At 41.4% G+C, this 21716-nt stretch overlaps 1 protein-coding gene across 2 annotated transcripts in view; it reads left to right on the top strand.

The window, feature by feature from the left end:
• The window catches only part of Gclc (glutamate-cysteine ligase catalytic subunit), a 36898-nt gene that overhangs the window by 3118 nt on the left and 12064 nt on the right, over positions 1–21716 (top strand). For both annotated transcript variants that reach the window (XM_027411109.2, XM_035443813.1), the window contains exons 2-5: positions 14976–15088; positions 16015–16197; positions 19902–20015; positions 21596–21654. In XM_027411109.2, coding sequence (XP_027266910.1) covers positions 14976–15088; positions 16015–16197; positions 19902–20015; positions 21596–21654 — 469 coding nt within the window. The remainder of the gene's footprint in view (positions 1–14975; positions 15089–16014; positions 16198–19901; positions 20016–21595; positions 21655–21716) is intronic.

A 21716-nucleotide genomic window follows, 5' to 3' on the forward strand; every position in this document is an offset into this window, starting at 1 on the left:
GATAGGGTTTTGTTTTCTTTGTTTTTTTTGTTGTTGTTGTTTGTTGTTTCTTTTTAGGCTCTTTCCCTTGGAACCTTGGCTGGCTTTGCTATTTTGTTTGTTTGCTTGTTTTTTCTTCTGCCTATACAGGCCTATTTCACCTTTAATATGGCAGGTCCTAATTCTGGCCACCATTTATTATGCTATTTCTTTGGGAAATAGAAGTTTTAGCTTGAAGAACCAGGACCAGGTTTTATAGCTCAGTGCATGTATACTGATGGAGGAAGCTGACTGTGATGGCACACATCTTCAACCCCAGCATTCAGGAAGCCTAGGCAGTCGGATCTCTGTGAGGTCAGCCTGCTTTATGCAGTAAGTTCCAGGATAGTCGGGGCTACATAGAGGGACCCTATCTCAAAGAAACAATAATAATAAATACCAACTTAGGGCCAGGGACATAATTCAGTTAGGGAGTTCTTTCCTAATATGCATTAGGGCCATTAGTTTAATCTTCTCTATTCCCAGAAAATACAGAGAATTTTATTTGATCTGGGAAATTTATTGATCTGGGAAATCTATAATGCATATAGCAATAACTACTTTTTTAAAAAAAAATATTACTGTCGGCTATGTGTACAGCCTTTTCTGTTTCTTAGTAGCAAAATTGAAACCTGATTCTAAAGTTTGGCATGCTACCAAATCCCCTTTTACCGCACTCAAACTAAGCAGGTCATGGAGCTGTCAGAATGTATAAAAGATGTCATGACTTGCAGGGAGCAAGTGAAGTTCTGAATGAACATGTATTGTTTGACTTGAGTCATGTCGAGGACCAATGCCTTGCACTCATGGGAAATTGGCAAAGCCTTCCTTGGGTCTGAGTATGAATGTTGACAATGTGTACAAGTAGAGTATTTTTACATCCTGAGACAGCTTGCCTACAGAGACCTCCCACAGGATTAGCTAATCCCCGCTCCTGACCCCATGCTGTACATAATAAACACAAGAGGTTCTTGGTTGTTACTGAAGTTGGTGCTGCACCATCAGAGTGAGCACAGCCTACCTGACCCCATCTTTTCTGTACTTGTATCTGTGCTGCCCTTTCTTCATCTCTGCCCCAAATGTGGTAAAGATGAGACCTTTCTTAAATAATATACGTTAATAAAAATGTTAAACAATAAAAAGGTTTTTTTGTTTTTTTTTTATTTTATTAGTTCAAATTAGGAACAAGCTTGCTTCAGATGTCAATCCCTTCTTCCTCTCCCTCCCCTCCCCCCACAATAAAAAGTTTTAATGCACAAAAAAAGCAAACATTTCAGATTTTTAACCAAATACAGTAGTTCTCAAAAAGTTATGTTTTCCCCAAACTCGTTTTTCTTCCAGGTTTTCTTCTTTGTCTCAAGGATATGTTCAGCAAGCACACAACTACTGAGCTATAACCACAACATTTTTAAAAATTTTGAAACAGGATTTTGATTCTCCTGCTTCAGTCTTCCAGGTAGCTAGAGTTATATAGGCCTGTGCCACCAGGCCCTACTTTATATCTCATTTAAGTAACCATAGTTATTATGGGCAGGACATTCCACATTAGTTGTTTTGTTTGTTTTGTTTTTGCAACCAGATCTATTCCATTAGTTTAGTAGATTATGCTGGAATTTTAAAATGGCTCAACAGTTAAGAGCACTTGTTAATCTTCCAGAGGACCCAGGTTCTATTACCAGTACCCACATGGCTTTTCACAGCCAACTGCAGTTTCAGTCCCAGAGGATATAACACCCTCTTCTGGCCTGTGAGGGTACTACACTCATGTGGTGCACAGACATATATACACATGCACAAAACAATAAGATGATAATAATTAAATAGCATTTCAGAATCTCAATTGTATTTCAGAACCACATTTATTGATTTACTAGGATATACTGTTGGACACAATTCAATTTTTCTTTTTTGAATTTTATTGTAAACTATCATTAAAAAAAGTTACAAATAAAAAAAGAAAAATCATACACTAAAATTAGACCAGACCCAAAGACTCAACTGTTGCAGTTAGAATAGTGCCACCTCTCTAGAGACAGTGGGACCTGGGAGAATGGAGCTGATAAATGAGGTGGACAGAAGTCTCATGCAATAGCCAACTTTATTTATCGCCTCAGACAGTTTATACTCTGAAGCTTAAGAATCACATGAGTAGAGTGTATAGTCACAAGGACAAGCCACACGTGGTAAAAACAAAACAGAACAAAAACCTGGAAAACTGTGTTTTCCATAGAAGGGATAGTTTAAACTTTTAATTGACTAACAGCAGCAAGCAATCTAAAGTAAGCTCACTCCTCTCCGATACATCCGGGAGAAGCATAAAAACACTCCAAGAACAGTTCCATGCTTTGAAGAAACTGAGTTCTTAGGACTCTTGTTTTCTTGGCATTTTCTCACAAGCACTCTGAATTCTCTCACACAAGTCCATTCTTGGGCCATGTTCTGACAGAATACCTGTTCAAAACAAACTGAAATTTCAAACTGGATTTTATACTTTGATATTTTGAGTGAATATATATATATATATATATATATATATAATATTATATTCATTTGTATTTGTATATATATTTCTTTGATTTCTGTAGAGAATGAAGTCAGGAAATATCTGTTCATTCTTAGTTTAAATTCTATATACATCAGATTTCCATGAGTTTTAGAACAAGGTAGACAGTTTGTATTAAAATAAAGTAACCCTCATGAGATTTTAATCTCATTAGGACTCTATTGAGTATACATCAGTTTGAGAGTTGGTACCTAAGCAATATTGAATCTCCCTACTCATGAAGTATATCTATCTTTTAGTTTCTCTCAGCAATGTTTTATAGTTTTTGATGTATTGGTTTTGCACATACAAGACAATATACACTTGCTGACTTTCTAAATTTGTCTTTTATCCTGCAGCCTTACTAAATTCACCCTTCTGGACACACTGAATTAAATAATTAGTGTTGTTCTAACAATTGCTTTTGACATTTCAGGTCACCTGTCATTGGTTGGCCCCCATCCCTATTTGAGTATGCTTCCATGCTTTGAATGCCTTCCATGCTTGTGGATTTTACCCTGTTAGATACTTAGTGTTTATGTATTCATAATACTTCGGGAATATAATTATTTAGAGAGAGGCTCTTTTAAAGGATTTGTTTATAGATAATGAGTAGCTTCAGAAAAATGCATACTTATCTACCCAGTACCGCTGAGTTACGATTTGGTTGGAGTGCAAATATCTGTGTCACTTTGGGGTACTTCTGTATAACATTGACTTAGTTAATTCTTAAGGAGGAGGCTCTGCAGATCTCTGAGGGTTTTTCTTGTTTGTTAGGGTTTTATATTACTTTTTGTTTGAGTAAGAGTAGGAAGTGGAAGCCTCCCCACCTTGTTATCCTTACAGCTCTGTTCTCCTTTGTCTATCCTCTGTCAGAGCTGGCTGTCCTCCTGGTTCTAAGACACTCCTTATTTGTTTTGGTATCCTTTTGTGGCCTAGGGTTTCGAGTCAGGGCTTTGTGCATTCTGGGCAAGTGCTTTTAATACTTTTAACTGTTTGAGAATGTTCTAAATGCCATATAAATTTTGAAAATCATGGAATGCACTCAACAAATATTAATTCCTCTAGCTCATTTGATAGTAGCCTGAAAAATGGGTTAGTAATGATCCATAGAGACAGGCTCACACTCAAGCACAAAGTGCTTACCAGCAGAGATTTTTGTTTGTATGTTTTTAGTTGTACCATTTGTGTTGTAGCACCTGGGTATCAAACCTAGAGTCTTCACACATGTAGGCAAGCTCTTCCTCCCTGAAGAGTTTTGTTGTTGTTGTTGTTGTTGTTGTTTTTGTTTTGTTTTTGTTTTTGATACATCATAGTAAGTAACTAGAAGATCTGGCTATGGTCCTGGTCTGTCCTAGGAGAGTTCATGGTTCTACTCTGTTGGTCTTTCTTGGAGTGCTTTGTGTTCAGATTGTGTGTCTGTTGTGGTCAGGAATTTGTACTTTAGCTAATTTCCATAATAAGATTACAAAAGTACCCCAAAGACAGATGTTCCAGATGACACAAATGTCCACACGCATCCATCATCTTTGTAGTTTTCTTGCAATACCCTTTTAAGATTCTTTTAAAGCCTTTGTTTCTAAAAGAAATTGCTGATTTAGAAGCTGTAAAGTAAGGGACTCCTGAATATTTTCCATGAAACTCTCAGAAACCATTAAAAATCCAAGATGTGGACTGGGGAAATGGCTCAGTGAATAAAGTACTTCCCGCAGATTGTCAAGACCCAAGTTTAAATCCCTGGACCTGTGTAAAAGATAGCTGTAGTCCAAGCATCTGTAATCCCAGGACACAGGAGGTGAAAACAGAACAATCCCTGGAAGGTCCTTGGCCAGTTAGCCTGGCATACACAGAAGAAAAATGGCAGTCTCTGTCTCAAACAAGCTGGGAGACAAAGACTGATACAAATGTGCACCCATACATGTACGTGTTGCACAAAAAAGCCTGGGATGTGATTTTTATCTCATTGAAATTAACCACAGGAGTTAGCTCGGGTTCTTAGGATATCAAAGGGCTAGGCAAGGGCCTAAAGTATCTGAAGTCAGCCACACTTCTCTAAGTGTTGAAGATACTTAGAGAAAACAGCAGTGACTGTAAAGCTCGGAAAGTTAATAAAAAATTAAGTCCTTATGGAGTTTATTCTCTGAGAGCTGCAAGCCTCAGACATATGTAAAGGGAAATTAAAAGCTACTTTATTGCTAGCACTCTTCAGTGTAGTCCTGCCTGTGCTGGTGGGCCAAGAGGTAGCTGTGTGTGGGACTTACGTTCTGTTGACCCTTGTAGTCAAGTAGACTAGAGCCAGGAAGTAAACAAAAGTCCTGAAAGCACAAAGTTCATGCACTTCACTCCCAGCTCCTACCCAGAGATCACTATTCTGTACTCAGTTCTGAAGAGCTTGGTCACTTAGTTGCTTGGCTCAGAATGAACTGCAGAAAATGGATTGAAGTGACAAAGAGCAGGAGTCATTTTGGCCACCCATGTAACTCAAAGTAACTTGCTTCATTATAACTAGAAAATTGCCTAAAGAAGTCTGAAGTCCTAATAAGTGCCTTACTGCTGATAGAAGGGAGTGCAGTGTTCTGAAGAGGCAACCTTGGGTAACAAGATTGCCTTTAGGTAAGGAGACCTCTGGGAAAGCAGAGTAGGCAAAGCAGTTTATCTGTTACAGTGTGGGTGTCTGCTTGAGGGGGGTTGCCCTGAAGAAGTGACACAGGAGTGCTCTGGCAGACTTGCTGTGGTTACTGGAGAAGCAGCGTGGTGGGAGGGTTTGGATGAGGATGACAGTTGACATGCTCCTGGGAGGATGTTGGAGATTTCTGCTGTGAGCCCTTGAATAGTTTGGAAGAGGGGATTGATTGATCTGTGCAGTGAAGGACACTGGGTCAGCCTAATTGCACATTTTGTACATAAGGAACTTTGAGTTAGTAAGACCAGACCTAAAACAAAATTCCTAGTGAGACACTATTATTGTCACCGGAATGAGATATTCTTGTATTTCTTTTCTCTGTTGAAATAAATAAATATTTGCTAACATCATATCTACCATGACCACCAAGGTATTGTAATCAACTTTTGAAAAGCTTTGTGCCCTTGCTGTAGAGCTAGAGAACAATGAACACTGGCCTGCAGTGGCACTCACTGTGTTTGGTGCCATTCCTCTCGGGGCTGTGGAGGTGGTACTTTTTCATATCACTTAAAAAATAAAGCAGGAAAGTGAGGCATGTGGTCTGCAGGTTCTAAAGGACTGTCTACTCTCCATTGCTCCCCCAGGTGGCTGCCCAAGCAGGCAGGAGGAATGATGGTGTGTACAGACTTCCCCACAGATCAGAAAAGAGGAGTGGGTAAGGGACAAGTGGCAAGTGGTGCCACTCCTCATGAAGACATGAATGTATCTCAGAGCTATAGAGGCAAACTTAAGCATAAGCGTTTGTCATTATCAGATGGCCAGTAATTCTCAGTGAGATGCCAGCTCTCTGAGAATGACGCTGTTCATTGTGTACATAGTAAATTCCTGGATCCAGAGGACAAAGGATGACAAGTTGAGTGCATGACTGCAGCCTTCCCAGCTAGTCTGCTGGCAAGCTGGCCCTATGAGAAGGCAAAGACAGGACCAGCCCTTCATAAGATACTCAGGCTGAGCTTGCTTTACAGTTAAGCAACCAAAGGCTCTTGACCTTTAGGCAGAATTCAGCTTGTCTAAATGTCCCAAGTCGTGTCTAACACAAGCTGGGATGACTGGTCAGTGTGCTGACATCAGGTACAGCTTCAGAATAGGACCCTGACACTACTGTTGAGAACTGTGATTAATAGAGTATCTGTGTTCAGATTCTTAACATTTTGGAATGGCACTTCAATGTTTGGGAGAAAGGGGACTTGTGTTACTGTCATCCTCTCACTGAGGCATAGATGGTCCTCTATTAGTACAGTAGGTCTGTTTTGAGCCCCTGTTACTTGTTGCATGATTTGGTTCCTAGGAACTAAAGCCACGACTTTCTCCTGTTTCTCACAGGGTTTAGGGCAAGGTTGTACAGGGGATGTATTTACTCACCTCTCTGAGTGAGAACACCTATGAGTGCTCTCTCTAGTAATAGGCATGTTTCCATGCTAATGCCTTAAAGTCCCTTGCACCTAGGAGGAGCCACTGCACAGTGCATAGCTCTCACACTCTTGAGTTAGTGACCTCAACCCCCCTCCAGCTCTGCCTACTTTTGGGCAGTTGATTGAAAGAGGCCTTCGAGTTCTCTGTGCCATGTCCTCCACATACATGTGACTAGAACTCTTGACAGGGGGATATAGTTTGTTTTGGGAAAGAGCTAAGGAGTTTGTCCTCAATCTAGAAACTAAAGTTAAAATCTAGAAGCAGAGTTGTTTTGAGGTAAATAACTGCTTATATTTACAATACTGTGAGTTATTGCTGGCCAAAACAAACTTCACATTGGTAACCTGATATGCTTCCTTCAAGTTTGAGTGAGAAGACTAGTTAGGTTCATAAACAAGGTACAGCTTCATACATATCAGAAAATTTAAAATGGCATGCCAAGAATCATTGCATGACTTTAAAAAGTAGCTAACATAAATTAAGAGGCCCAGAAAATGGATGTTTTATGTCATCCTTAAAGCATGGAAGAGCAGGGGTGGCAAGGTAGATAAAGGTGGCTTATCCCACAACCCTGACAGCCTAAGTGCGACTCCTGGAATCCACATAATAGGAGGAGAAAACCAACTCCTAAAAATTATCATTTAACCTATATGTACACAGGCACCATGACATGCCCCAAATCCTAGATTAATAAATTAATATGGAAAAATTGTAAACATGAGGGAGGAGATCTACATTCATGGCTCTTTTGTACCACTGTCAGTGTGTCCAGGTCAAAATCCTGCTCTCTTGGGTTTCTATTCTTCCTACAGTAATAGAAGTGTTCTGGCCTGTACTATTTAGTTGACATCAGATAACTAAAATTTTACTTTGGTAATTAAAGTCTAAATAACCATAAGGAGAACATGATCAATTTTCCTTTCATGAGAGTCACAATCCTATTTTCTTCTTAAAGTCTGAAGAAGGTCCTCTTCTCATTAAACTAGCCATGTGAAAAATTTCCTCTGTGGGCCAGAGTGACTCTGAGAGGTAAGTCTGCCTACAAGAGAATCTCACTTATGAAGTGTTAAAATCGAGGTTAATAATTGATATGAGATTAATAATTATAAAACGCAGCCAGCTCTGGAAGCTACAGTCCCCATCAAGCATGCCAGATACCAACCAAAGACCAGATCAGGATAAGGCCAAATTTATTTTGATTTCTAAATATCTAAACTTGACCTAGAGTGTATCTGTGGCATAAACTGACATCTTGAAGTATTGTGTGGGGCCTATTGTCTTATGATATAGGAGATGTTTTAAGATTCCACAGAAAGCCTTTTTGAGGCATGAACACTTTATTGTAACATCTCACCAGTTTACAGTACTGCCATGTTATTGCAGGTAGAAAGCCACAGTACTTTACACTTTGTTCTCCAAAACTGCTAAACATGGCCAGAAATGCTGTGGTTCTGATATTTATGATAACACCAGAGTCCACCTTAAATCAAAATCTCAAATTTTGGTATGAAAATTTCTGCATTAGGATGTTGTTCTATTTATTGCTTCGTGAAGAGAAACCATGACCAAGGCAACTTTTTAGAAAGAAAGCAATTAATTGCTTACAGTTTTCGAGGGTAAGTAAGTTCATTGTCATCATGGTGGGGAATGCAGCAGCACACATGCACTGAGCAGCAGCTGAAAGCTACAGCCGCATCCACTAGCCATGAAGTGAGGGTGGGGAGTGCACAAAGAGGCCTGTCTTAGACTCCCTCCTACAAAGCCACCTCCTAATCCTTCTAATCCTTTCAAAGAGTTCCACTCCCTGGTGACTAAGCATTCAAATCCAGGAGCCTATGGGGACCATTCTTACTCAACCACCACAAATTTCCCACCCAGTTTTACACTGTGCTTAGCACAGCTGTTCTTGCTTTTGACATTCAGATTCTCCCTACTGTGGTGTAACTAGAAATTAGTAGTGTCACTGTGACTCTCACCTACAGGTGCTTAAGGTTTGAGTGTCATGCTGGATATGGAAATGGCCCTGTCCAACTTGATAACTGAGAATGTGTCCCCAAAATAAGTTACTAATACTTTCTTTATAGGGAATCTTGGATAAGAGTTTATGATTTAGAGGAGAACTATTGTGAGATGATGTCCAGTGTGTGAGCACACACTACATCTGCTGGGAAGACAGCAGCTCCCAGGAGTGTCTAGGAAGTTGTATTTATGTTGCAGGAATGATCTGTAGGCACTTGCCTTTGTGTGGCCAGTGTCCCTTCTAGATAATAACTTTAAATGACACATCCTTTCTCTGGAAAGCCCTCTGGATCCCTAGATTTAATTAGGCCCTTGTACTCCACATACATTTTGAGCACCCATTCAGTTCATTTAGTTTTCTAGTGTTATTGACTGTCTTTCTAGCTATAGTGTGACTGTTAGAGCAAAAGCTGCATCTTCCAAGCTCTTTAGTGTTCCCAGTACCTGCCCTGCTCAGGATTTAAGAATAAAAGAACAAAGAAGTGTTAGGCAGAATGGACAGCTGGACCATGCCTTAGATCTAGAAAACAGTTTCCCCAAACAGCAAAGCATTAATAACAATTTTGGGGGAAGAACTTCCAGCCATCACAGATGACTAATCTGTGATGACTAATGGCACATCCAATGTGGAATTGCCCAGGAGTTGGTGTAAGGAGAAAACTGGGTCTCTGAGGGGAGTACTGGTGGTTCTAGCCATAGAGTCAAGGCTAAAAGAGAGCCAACAGTGGAGGGGCTAGCCCTGAACCCAGCTTCTGGAGGGTGGCTAGAGACCTGTCTTAAGCTATAAGAAATTTTGCCTTCTTGCCCTCCTCTACTGACCCTTCCTGTGGTGTAAAGAGTACCCACCACACACACTTTTGGGGGAAATACAGTACTTTGTGGCACCTTGCACATCAGGTACCGGGTTCCTTCTCTCCAGGGGTCAAGTGTATGCTATATGGGTCAAACACTTTTGGGTGTGGAGATTGCTTAGTTATCATTCATGCAGAAGCTGACAAAGGAGCTTTCTCAAAGTAGTCATTCTCTGGGAAGCTTCCCATTAGTCCTAGGGAAATGGACTACTTCCTCTTTGCTCAAGTAGAAACCAAGAAGGCACTGCTTCCTAAAATGCCCAGCACGTCCCTTCCCACGAACTTCACAATTTATAAAACTAAGAGAGGACAGAAAGTTTAATTTGTACTACTGGCAAGTACCACTTACAGGCTTTGAGTGTTATTACTGCTTTTTTAACCTCTAATACAGATATTTGCTATATGTCTGTTCTGTATTCAGTATATTATAGAGTACTTGGATCACCTTCAACTAAGATTCTTTATTTTTATTGGTATAATTTTACATGAACATAAAGATGCTCAACTTTGCTCAAACCTGCATTATGACTTAGAATTACATGTCTGGTTGTTCCTGGTAACATTAACATATACAGCAGAGTTCACAATAGCCTTTTATGTGTGCCTTTTGTCTTAATTCAACAGCTCACAGATATGCAAGACTAGATTTTTATGTCTGTGTTCTTGATTCAACTGTTGAAAGATTTAGTGACTTTTAACTAATGGGATAAAAGTTTCTATTTCTCAGCAATAGAAAATGTATAGAGAAAGCAGTATATATTTAAAAAGATAGCAGAGTGGGCAGGTACTTTTACTGGTCCCTTTTTCCATGTGGAAGGATAAGTCATGGGTTCTGGGCAGCCATGTTTCAAATTCTTTGTAGGGAGTTGTCTTCTGTGTACTATGTGGAATAGACGTCTGATGCTGGTGTGCGCTGAGTGTTTTGTTTCTTCCTCTGCTACTTCTGGCATGGTACATTGATTACATGAAATTGAATTAGTCACTCTACAGCCAATTGATAATGTCTTCAGAATGGCATATGTATTCAGTCTGCTTATGAGATACTTCTGGAATTCTGGCCTTATAGCCTAGTCAGAGTTAGAGAATTGGCATATTCACTTCTTAATCATTAGGGTTAGTTAAATCAAGTTTAATTGCTGCACACAGTGAGAGATTAACAAATAACTACAATACACTGTAAAAAGAGTTACATGATTGATCTTTGTCAGAAGCTAAGACATAACAAGTTTTTGGGATTTTGAGTAATTTAAACCAGAGAAAGAAAATCCTCATGGAAGGGGGACTACTGTTGCTAGTTACCCCAAGTGCTGCCTACGTGACCTCTAACTTGTTTGTCTTGGAGGGCAAGGTAGCTGTGTGGGTCAGAAGCCCTGCTAGGTAGACTCACTGAAATTGGTTCTGATATGACTGCTGGACTGATCCCTCCCCCATAGCCTTTAATGTGCTGATAATCCATTCTCCGTGCCCCAGTACTGGAGGGTTGCCATGGCAGCAACTGGAAAGAACAGAAAAGAAGTAAAAAGTGAATTTCCAGATAATCTCTGCCTGTTCCTAGAAAAGGCATGAATACTCTTCCCCTACTTAACCCATCCCTCCTCCTTATTTCTCTGTAACCTCCTGACCCCCAAGTGTTGAGATGCTGATTTGTGGGTTTATCTGGCACTTCTACTGTTAAGCCTTTTCGAATTTTATCTTCCTGATAATTTAACCCTTCAATTCTTGGACATTTTCCCTCCTCCAATGGCACTCAGTCTTGTAGGTCCACATTTCTGAGGGGTAAGAAGGACCTAGTGTGGGGGCGGTAACTGATAATACTTATGTGTTAATCCTTGAAGTCAAAAGTGGCATAGAAAGCCTCCGAACTGTTGTTATTTTCTCTTTAGCTTTCTTTCTGTTATGTCAAGGAAGCAGTTAGCAAAGGGGTGAAATCCAGGCATCGACATGTAAAACATTGGTTGTAGCTCTAGGCATCTTATGGGAAAGCTTTGACTTCCTGTGTCGTTATCATACATTGTTTAGGTGACTGAGCCATTTAACCCTGCTTTGGTTGCTAGAGATTCCGTTAGCATTTTGAGGTGACAGGTGCTGCATTGGAGTCACGAAATGAGCAATTCTGAGGACTGCTATGGAAAGACGAGAGGAAGAAAAACCTCATTTTGTTTTATGTTACTTATTTAAAATTGAAAAGTGCTCAGGAACTTTTATAAGATTTCATTCAAATGTAGGCCTTATTAAAAAGTCAGGTTTTGTTTCTCATGTAGTAAGTATTCTGATACTTTCTCTTCTGTTTGCTTCATGAGATCACGGGATGGTTATTCGAAGTAAGACTCTGGCTTATTAGCATCTTCAGTGTCACTCAGCTGATTTAAAACAATGAGCTTGAGCTTTTTCCTTTTGCCCTTCTTGATGCTTTAAATTTGAGACTAGCATTTAACTTTCTGAAATTTAGGATTTCCGTTTCACACTAGGAAACTAACTGGTCATTTCAGTTTAGCTGTATAATGACCACAGATATTCTTGCTTATTTTGGACACAGATAGGTGATGCAGACCCAGTAAACTAAGATTCTTAGTTTATTTTTTAGAATGCTTATTCTGTTGAATGTATCTGTTTAAGATACATCCCTAACTGATGATGCCAGGCCGATATGTGGGTCAATGAGCAAAGGAAGAAGATTCCCTCCAGCTATCGGAAGCAAGTTTGGGAGGGGGAACCTCTGGTGACAGAGTGGTCTGTCCATGGAAGGGGGAACTTTGGGTATAGGAAGCAGAGATCTCAAGACAACAGGAAGCAGACATGACTTTCAAGGAGTGACCCCCTTTGCCAGCTGTACCTCTGATCACAAAGGCCCCACAATTTCTTCAAACAGTGCTGCCAAGCACATGAGACTGCAGGGAGCATGTCACATCTCAGCTGTAAGAATAGGTTCTAAAGGTTAAGCTCTATGAATGAAAATGTCACGGTACTCTCTCTTTGTGCTCCTTTGCAGACAACACACATAGCTGAATAGTAGTACTATTCAGGTAGTAGTTTCATGTGCCCCTCCTGAGTCTTACAAAGTGCCATGGTCTGACAGTGTTGAGCTAGTCAGGAGTCCTAAGTCTGTGGCTGCTTGCTGTCTGGCAGGCAGTCTGGCAGGTGGGCAGCCCTTCTCCATTTTCAGCCTTGGGTTTTCGCTACATTGACTGGGTGGTTATAACATCTCATATTTCTCTTTCATATACCCATCTTAAACTACAAATTCTTGATAGGAACCTAAATTCATCAATGAGATGATTAGTGATATTAACTGCAAGTGTTTTATTTGGTTGGTTGGTTGACTAGTTAGTTCTCTTTTATATTTTATATAAATTTTATATATATTTTATATAGTTCTCTTTTATATAAACTGCCATGCCATTTCCTGTGGTTATAAATGTTCATATCTCTGTGTGTTTTAACTGAAAAACAAAAGAGCCTCTTAAGCCTAGACACAAGGGGGTGGGCCTAGGCCCTATCCCAAAGACTATGACAGACTTTAAAGACCCCCTATAGAAGGCCTCGCCCTCCCTGGGGAACAGAAAGGATATGTATGGATAAAGCATTAGTTGGGGGGGGGTTTGGCAGGGGAGGAGAGGAGGGAGGGGGACCTGGGATTGACATGTAAAATAATTTTCCTTCTATAAAAAAAAGAGGGGGGAAAAAGAGCCTCTTAAAAATTATGCTTCTCCTCTACTGTCTCCTTCTCTGCTCTTCTCTCAATGGCGACCAGCCATGGCAGTCAGACATTAACCCTGCTTCTCTTCTTTCTTAGTCTCTCTACTCAGCTGGGCCTATAATAAACCAGTTAAAATGTCTCTTAAAAAATTATGCTTCGCCTTATGGTGTTACATACCTGTACCCTTCAGCACTAGGAAGGCTGTGGCAGGAAGATTGTGAGTTTGATATCAACTTTGGCTACATGATGAGTTCAAGGCCAGCCTGGGTAACTAAAGGAGACCCTGTCTAAAAACAAAACAATTAGCAGCAAACCAACTGTGGAATGGCTGACTTGAATGCCCACCAATACTGAGCTAAATCCAGACAACTAAAAGATCAGACACTGACATCAACTGCACTCAGAAGGAACAGGCAGGCTGCAGGCTGACTTCTGGGTATATTTAAGGTTGAGATTCTGCGTTTATATGTGAAACACAGGGAAAGAAGTAGATACACTCTCACCTACCTTTTCTTCGCTCCTCCCTCCCTTCCTTAATAAAAATAAGCCAAGCCAGCTATGTCTGGGACTAGTTTGTCTTGTGGGCCATCAGCTTGCCACATGTTCTCTATAGTTGCTGTCTGAAGAATCAGCTAAGCATTTGCTTGAGTAGCTCAATCCACAACTTCTTGTTCACATGTGAATAGTGGGTATTTTATTTCATTCACAGATGGTGATTCATAATCTAAATTTCTACACCAACTCTCATTGTTTTAAAGCATGCCATCTCAGAAAACAAAAGCAAGCTGAAGTTTTATTCTGTCCCCGAAGTCTGTCTTTCGTGTTTGACCTGTGATTTTTCTTTCTTTCTTTCTTTCTTTCTTTCTTTCTTTCTTTCTTTCTTGCTTTCTTTGCTTTCTTTGCTTTCTTTGCTTTCTTTCTTTCTCTCTTTCCTTCCTTCCTTCCTTCTTTCCTTCTTTCTTTTCTTTTTAGGATTCTATCAGGTGTCCTACATTATAAATAATAGCATTTCAGATCAAGGAAGTTGTCTGAAATTACTTGTACCATACCAAAACTAGAAACCTCTAAAATAATGTCTTTACTTTGATGCATTTATGATTTTAATCCTTGAAGAAGAATGGGAATTTACAGGATGGTAGAAGAATCTACCAGGAACTGTAATCTATCTTGACTCAGATGTCTGGAGAGCCACTTTGCTGAACAGTTCAGGAAATGAGCAGTAGAATTCTTCCTTTTTCAAATGCATCTCTCAGCATTTCAGCTTCAAAGGCATCCAGTAGTACTTGTCAGAATGGACATCTTGAACTTTCCATGGGCTATGGAGGAGAAGAGAGGAGAGAGAAATTGAAGAATTCAGAGTTCTTGTCCTCCCACAGTGAACTACAGATGGACGGTGCTCTACAGTTGTAGTGCCTGCAGATATGATGGTCCCAGTCTCTGTGACTCCTTTCCAACCTTCTCATTTTCCAGTTCCCTGCTCTGTTTCCTTGCTTTTTTTCTCCCGGGGGTTGGGGGGTGGTGTTCAAGACAGGGTTTCTCTGGTGTAACCACCCTACTGTCCTGGAACTCACTCTGTAGACCAGGCTGGCCTCGAACTCAGAGATCCTCCTGCCTCTGCCTCCCAAGTGCTGGGATTAAAGGTGTGCACCACCACAGCTCCACTTCTCCTGATCTGTTATTTTTGAAGGTCCTATTGAGTTCAAGTCTGGAAAAACATTATAATCTATCTTGCCTTTATATTACTTTCCACAGGTGGAATACATGTTGGTGTCCTTTGATCATGAAAATAGAAAAGTCCAGTTGGTGCTGTCTGGAGAAGACGTTCTTGAAACTCTGCAGGAAAAGGGAGAAAGGACAAACCCCAAGTAAGCTTGCACATTCGAGACTCAGCCTAGTGGTTCTGGAGCCTTTAGAGTAACCAAGACATAGGATCTTTCTTCAGATTTCTAGAAGGCAAGATGACAGAGGTTAAGAGTGTAGGCTTGGGTCCCAAGTTAGTTTTCAACTCTGGTTCATCTGCTCAGTTGGTGAGTAAGTAGACTTGAACAAGTCACCTGACCTCTCCGTGCCTCAGCCTCCTCATCTCTTATAAAGTGTGGATACTGTTACCTCAAGGGTACCTCAGAACACTCAGCACAGTTGGCTCAGTGTGGAAGGGCTTGTTTGTTCTTAAAGACACATTTCTGAAATAGGATTGAGATCCACAGCAAATTCAGACAACTAGAAGCAGTTTTGTTTTGGCAGCAAGATGTTTAAATATTTCCTCTGCTTCTGTGTAGCCCTGGAACTCACTCTGTAGATCAGGCTGGCCTCAAACTCACAGAGATCCACCTGCTTCTGCCTCCCAAGTGCTGGGACTAAAGGCATGTGCCACTACACTCAACCTCTATTTTTTTTTTTCTTTTCTTTTTTTTTTTTTTTTCTGATGAAATGTTTCTTTGCACAGGAGTAGAGAGGGGCCAAAGCCATCTAGTCTCTAGTTCATTTTCTATTTAGTTGTTTTGGGAAGCTGCATTTGGGGACCCTGACATTGAGCTGAAAGCCTGTAAAGTGGGCTAGCTTTGTCTGCACAGAATACATGTGTGCATTTTCAGTTACTTATAAATATTTTGAACTCAACACTTAGCAGCCTTAAGTAGTTGAAAAGCTATAGAAAATTGACAGCTTTTAATACACCTTTTATTCATGTGTACACAATAGCTTTAAATTTTTTAATGCATCTTTTAAAAATTTTAAAAAGTGAGTGGACCACAATAAAAGGATAAGCTAAAGTAAAATGACTTTCCTGTAGCCACCCAACCCTCTGGAGACCGGAGTATGGAAGTTACATGATTGAAGGGACACCTGGCCAGCCCTATGGAGGAACGATGTCCGAGTTCAACACAGTGGAGGACAACATGAGGAAACGCCGGAAGGAGGCTACTTCTGTGTTAGGGGAAAACCAGGCTCTTTGCACGATAACTTCTTTTCCCAGGTTAGTTCCTACATCAATTTGTTTGAGGGGGAGTATCAGACTAAAGCTTATGAAGACCTGGCATTTCCCTTTAAGTGCTCACACTTAAAATAGTTTGTACTGTTGGACTGTGCGGCACCACCATCTTCAAAGTTCACTTTAACAGACTACATAACACACATACAAATACACCATACACACATCTCATGTTTTAAATAAATTTACAGTCTTGTGTTGGCCACCTTCACAGCTAAGGTGCTTCATGTGTGGCCCATGGGCTGCAGGTTGACTTGCCTACTGACTTAAAACTGCTATAGAAGTTGCAGAGCATCTTCAATTGGTGGGTAGTACCTGTACACCAGGGAGAGCACACACGTACACTAGGGAAGAGCCAAGCCCCTGGGGCTCCTCTCACTGGACTGTTGCAGTTGCACTTGCACACACATTCTCAAAAGGAGCATCTGCCCTCTAGCACTCACTGTGGGGTTCTGAGCTGTGGATCCCAAACCCCAGGGTGCTTTTGAACACTGGGGAGGGAGCATACTTTCACAATCTGCAGATACCTAGCACAGATAAGGTGAGATCAGGGTGTGGGGGAAGTACCGAGCATCTTGGGCACTCTTGTTCCAGGTGTACTCTTGCCAGATACCAACTGAACAAGCTGAGTCACATTTGCATTGTGCTGTAAACTTAGGGCTTGTCACCAAATCTAGTTAGGACAGTAAATACCAGTAAGTAAACATAATGAAGATTAGAAAGGGGTGCACAAATGTCCATTATTAAATATAATGCCCTATGTGAGATTGGAGGTCTACTCACAAACCTCATTTATCTATGCTAGAGGTCTGCCTTCTCCATCAAAAGAGCTATAGGGGTGAATATCCATAATCTTAAAACACTATACTATTCTGATGCTGCTTTTTCTTCTGAGAGCACAGGCATTCAGAATCATACCGTTGATCTTAGAAGGACATTATTTTAAATAGGAATTACAGTTTTTAAACTCCCTATTATAATAGCTACATATAGGAGTTAAAATCTTAAAGTCAATTATCAGACACTTAGAGACACTAAGTGTCTGTTCTCTTCCAGATCCACGTAGGCTCTGCTCTGTAGAGCTGAGGGCACAGCAGAGATTAGTCAAATATCCATTATATAATATGGACTATGTGATGGTAAAGTTAGGAGTGCTGTGGGGTGTGGCTGTGGCTATGCGATGGATTCTGGCATGGAGGAAGGCCTCTCCAAGGGAAAACGATCAGCAATGTCCAAAACTCCAAGAGAACTTTCATAGGAGAGGGAGGACAGGGGTATTCTGGGGAAGAGGAGTTACACAGACAAGCCTGGCAGGAAGTGCAAGAAAGCAAGTTAGCTGTTGTGACCAGGAAGCTGAGGTGCAGGTGACTGGGAGTCTGGGCAGGTATTGGGAACTTCAGTTGTTTTTCTAAAAGCAGTAGAGACCTTGGCAATCTAGGCTGGGTAGATATTATCACAGTTTGCTTTGTAGCCTAATCTGGGCTGTTGGCATGAGAGCAAGTGCCAGGCCATGCCAGAAGAGGGGAAAGGGAACTCCCAGGGCACTGTCTTGGTGGCAGTGGAAAAGTGGGTGGATCATAAAATGACAAAATCAGCTAACAGGCCGGAGGAGAATCCAGCGATCCCAAGGATAATTGCTATAGGTAACTTGTGGAAAACCCAGGCTATAGGTGTTACTTAACAACGTCTAAACTCTACTGTGTCTCTTGGCTCAGTTAAAGGCTCTGTATGGGATAGTTGTTCTCTGGAGAACAGGTTTATAGTGGCTTCTTCACTATAAAGAGAATTGAAACAGGAATAGCTCCATCAAAAAGTCTAGTTCTAAAAAAAAACAAAACAAAACACCTAGTTATATGCACTAGGATGGGAGGTTCTTGGGGACTTGTAAACGAAACAATAATTATTACTGATTTAGTTCTTCAAAACTTCCTCATAGGGGCTGGAAAGATGACTCTGGTTGAGAGTGCAGACTGCTCTTACAGAGGACCTGAGTTCAGTTCCCAACACCTGCATTGGGTGCTCATACCTGCCTGTAACTCCAGCTCTCAGAGATCCCATGCCTCCTGCTTCCAAGGGCAGCTGCACAGACATGCACATGACCACACACACACACACACACACACACACACACACACACACACACACACACACACACACCTAAAAATAATAGGAACAGACATGCACATGACCACACACACACACACACACACACACACATAACTAAAAATAATAGGAACCAATCTTAAACCAATCCTGTGCAGCTACTCTAAATGATGAAGTTTTCCTGTGTCGTGGGATTGAGAAAGAAGTGCTGTGCTAAAGTATAAACTGATTTTTCTCAGAAAAGAGACTCAGTTCTGTAGTCTGGAACAGTGACAAACTGAATTTGAATGAACTTTATATGCATTGAAAATCCAGCTTCTCAGTCAGACTGGCCAGGTGCTCTGTTTGGTTTGGATGTCACAGGTGATAATCTCCCCGTCATTGTAGAACGTTCTGGTGGACAGTACAGGCGAATGGTAAAAGTAGTGGTGTGAAGTTAGAATAGCACCCTGAGTTTAGTGTCTGTTTATCCTGCCTGGATCTAGGAAGCTAGGATTCCCCCAGCTTAATGCCAGTCACTCTCCTAAAGGACTTCTTCAAGTTCATGGGCTCAGAAAAGATGCACAGTTGCTGCACGTATGCCCAGGAGGCCTTGGTGCTAGGATTTTCTGTTTTCAGATGAGAACAACAGCTTCAGTTGTGTATAGGGTGGAGGGCAGCCTGCTGGGACTGGACTGACTATATAGAAGGTCTGGGCTAGTAGTTCCTGTTGCTGATTTAAACCCTGTCAAGAGCCTGCTTTGTTTTTTTTTTTTTTTTTTTTTTCACTTGCTTGGAAAGACTGCCTTACCACAAATGAGGTTTTCTTGAGGTTAAATTAGACAATAAGGTTGGATCTTTGACATGAGAGGGCACTCTGAATAAATTGGGGATACGGAGACACTGTTTTAACCTTGAGGGATTCCTGAGGAGATCTGCAGAGGCAAAAATCAGGACACCCGGTCCCAATTCATCAGGAGGTTGGAGCAATATATTGAGCATTTATAGCCAGTGAAGAACATGTCCAAAGCCATTTGGGACACTTACACCTCAGTGAAGAACAAAAGCCATGTGGGGCACTTGGGGGCATTACACCTCAGAACAGCATGTGACCAAGGGATTCCTTCTGTCCTTGGCACAGCTGAGTAAATGTCTCTAGATGCTGAGTGGAGACTGATAAACTTAGAATCTGCTGCAATGAGATCCCAATGCAAGACAATAGGAGTACAGAAAAGGGCCCCAAGGGGGCCAGTATTCACAGCATTTACATTGGCTTGGGAACACTGCTAGACCCTCTAGGGTGAGGAATGATGGAAATGAAATGCTTTGGCGTTTTTTTCTTAGTGATTTATTTTTATGTGCATTGGTGTTTTGCCTTCGCCTGTATCTGGGAGGATGTTGGATCCCCTGAAACTAGAGTTGTGAGCTGCCATCTGGGTGCCAAGAATTGAACTCAGGACCTCTGGAATAGCAGCCAGTGCTCTTAGCCACTGAGCCATCTCTCCAGCCCTGGAAATTAGATGATGTTAATCATTGCAAATTATGGTGATATTATAGCTAATTGGTTCTAAAGCCATTTCTCACTTATTCCTTTTAATTGGTTGCAGACTAGGCTGCCCTGGATTCACACTGCCGGAACACAAACCCAACCCAGAGGAAGGAGGAGCATCCAAGTCCCTCTTCTTTCCAGACGAAGCCATAAACAAACACCCCCGCTTTGGGTGAGTGTGGCTCACACTCTGCTTTCTGGGATACAGTATTTGGTCTGGGAATTCCTCTCAGGCACATACTGGATTCAGAGGAAACAGCAGACACCCATCTGCTCACATCCACAGCAGCCCAAAGATATTTCACTGTTGCTTTCTGCATCCAGGTTTGCTTTGTCCATTTCCAAGTTACCCTGAAAGTCATTGGCTCCTTTACTCTAATTTACAGGTAGTTCTCAGTCCTGATTCTGCAAGCATGTGTATTGGGAGGTTCCCTTTCCCTGTTCCTTTCCTGCCTGAGTTACCACCAGCATCTGTAATCACCCTGTATCACTCTGTATGCCATGACCAGGTCAGATGTGGGCAGCACCTGTCAGAGCTCAGGCCTTCTCCTTGCATCCTCTAAGCCTGTAGTTTGTAGTTGAATTCTTAGCTTTTAAGTTGCTTAGGTCCTGCACCAGCTGGGTCTTGACTTTCTACCTACGGGCTCACCTATCCTCCTGACCCAGTGTGGGGACACTAGGAACTCTGAGAGGTTACTGCTTTCACAGTCCCCTGCATATTTCACATTTAAAATCTTTGTAAGCGTAGATTTATTTATTTGTTCTGCTGGGTTTTGTTTCGTTGAGACAGGGTCTGTACAGTCTTGGCTATCGTGGAATACATTATGTAGACTAAGTTGGCCTCAAATTGATAGATATCCTTCTGCCTCTGCCTCTCTAGTGCTGGGATAAAAGGCATGTGGCACCATGCCCAGCTAGATAAAGATTTATAAATATAGTTTCTTTGAAGCATTTTCATGTGTTTAAAGAGAAAAATATTTAGCTTCAAGGAAAGATGGACTGTGACAGTTATCAAATGTTAGCACCAAAATTCCTCACGGAAAAGGAAAGCACAGGAGGTCCTCATGGAGAAGGATAGCAGTTGTGTCTGACTGAGGGAAAACAGGCATCAGAACAGATGTAGTGTTTAAGCTGAGTCAGTCACAGCACCATGCCAATCTCTACTACTCAGGCTAACATAAAAACTAAGTGAACCTAGTTTTATAATGTCTCTAAAAATACCTCATCCATGTAAAGTGTTACTGCAATTTGTAATCGGTTTCAAAAATCCTGAGGAAAAAAATTTTCCCTTCTTTGTGTTGTAGAAATCGTGTGTTTGAATTAGGACTAGTTGCTGCAAGTGTTTGGTGGCCATAGTGTGTGCATTAGCTGAGTGTCAGGTTAGTGCCAAGGAATTGGGGAACTGAGGCAGGTAAAGGATTTAGAACTTCAAAACCTAAGTTCTCAAATTTGACTAAAATCATTGGAGTTTCTATGAGAAATTAGCCAGACTGTGGCTGGCCTTGAACACCTGAGCTGGACCTCGCTCGGGTTAGCTTTAGATGAGCAGGAGAGATGGCGCCACTCAGAGCCAAGAGCTGCTGGATGCCAGACCTCTTAGAAACCCTTAGAGTAGCATGCTACATGTGACACAAGGCTGTCTTGGCGTTTTAGTGTGAGGTGGGATTCATTCAGTTCCATTCCCTTTCATGTGCTCAAATTCTGTAATGTGGCAATTCTTGGGTGACCTTTTCTTCTGTTTGGTTGTTTCAGTACCCTAACAAGAAACATCCGGCATAGGCGAGGAGAAAAGGTCGTTATCAATGTGCCAAGTAAGTCTGTGGGGCGTGGGGTGAGGCAGCCTGTTGAACTGCTACCCTTGATTCTCAACTGT

This window comes from Cricetulus griseus, chromosome 4 (assembly GCF_003668045.3).
Source record: "Cricetulus griseus strain 17A/GY chromosome 4, alternate assembly CriGri-PICRH-1.0, whole genome shotgun sequence".
NCBI lineage: Eukaryota > Metazoa > Chordata > Mammalia > Rodentia > Cricetidae > Cricetulus > Cricetulus griseus.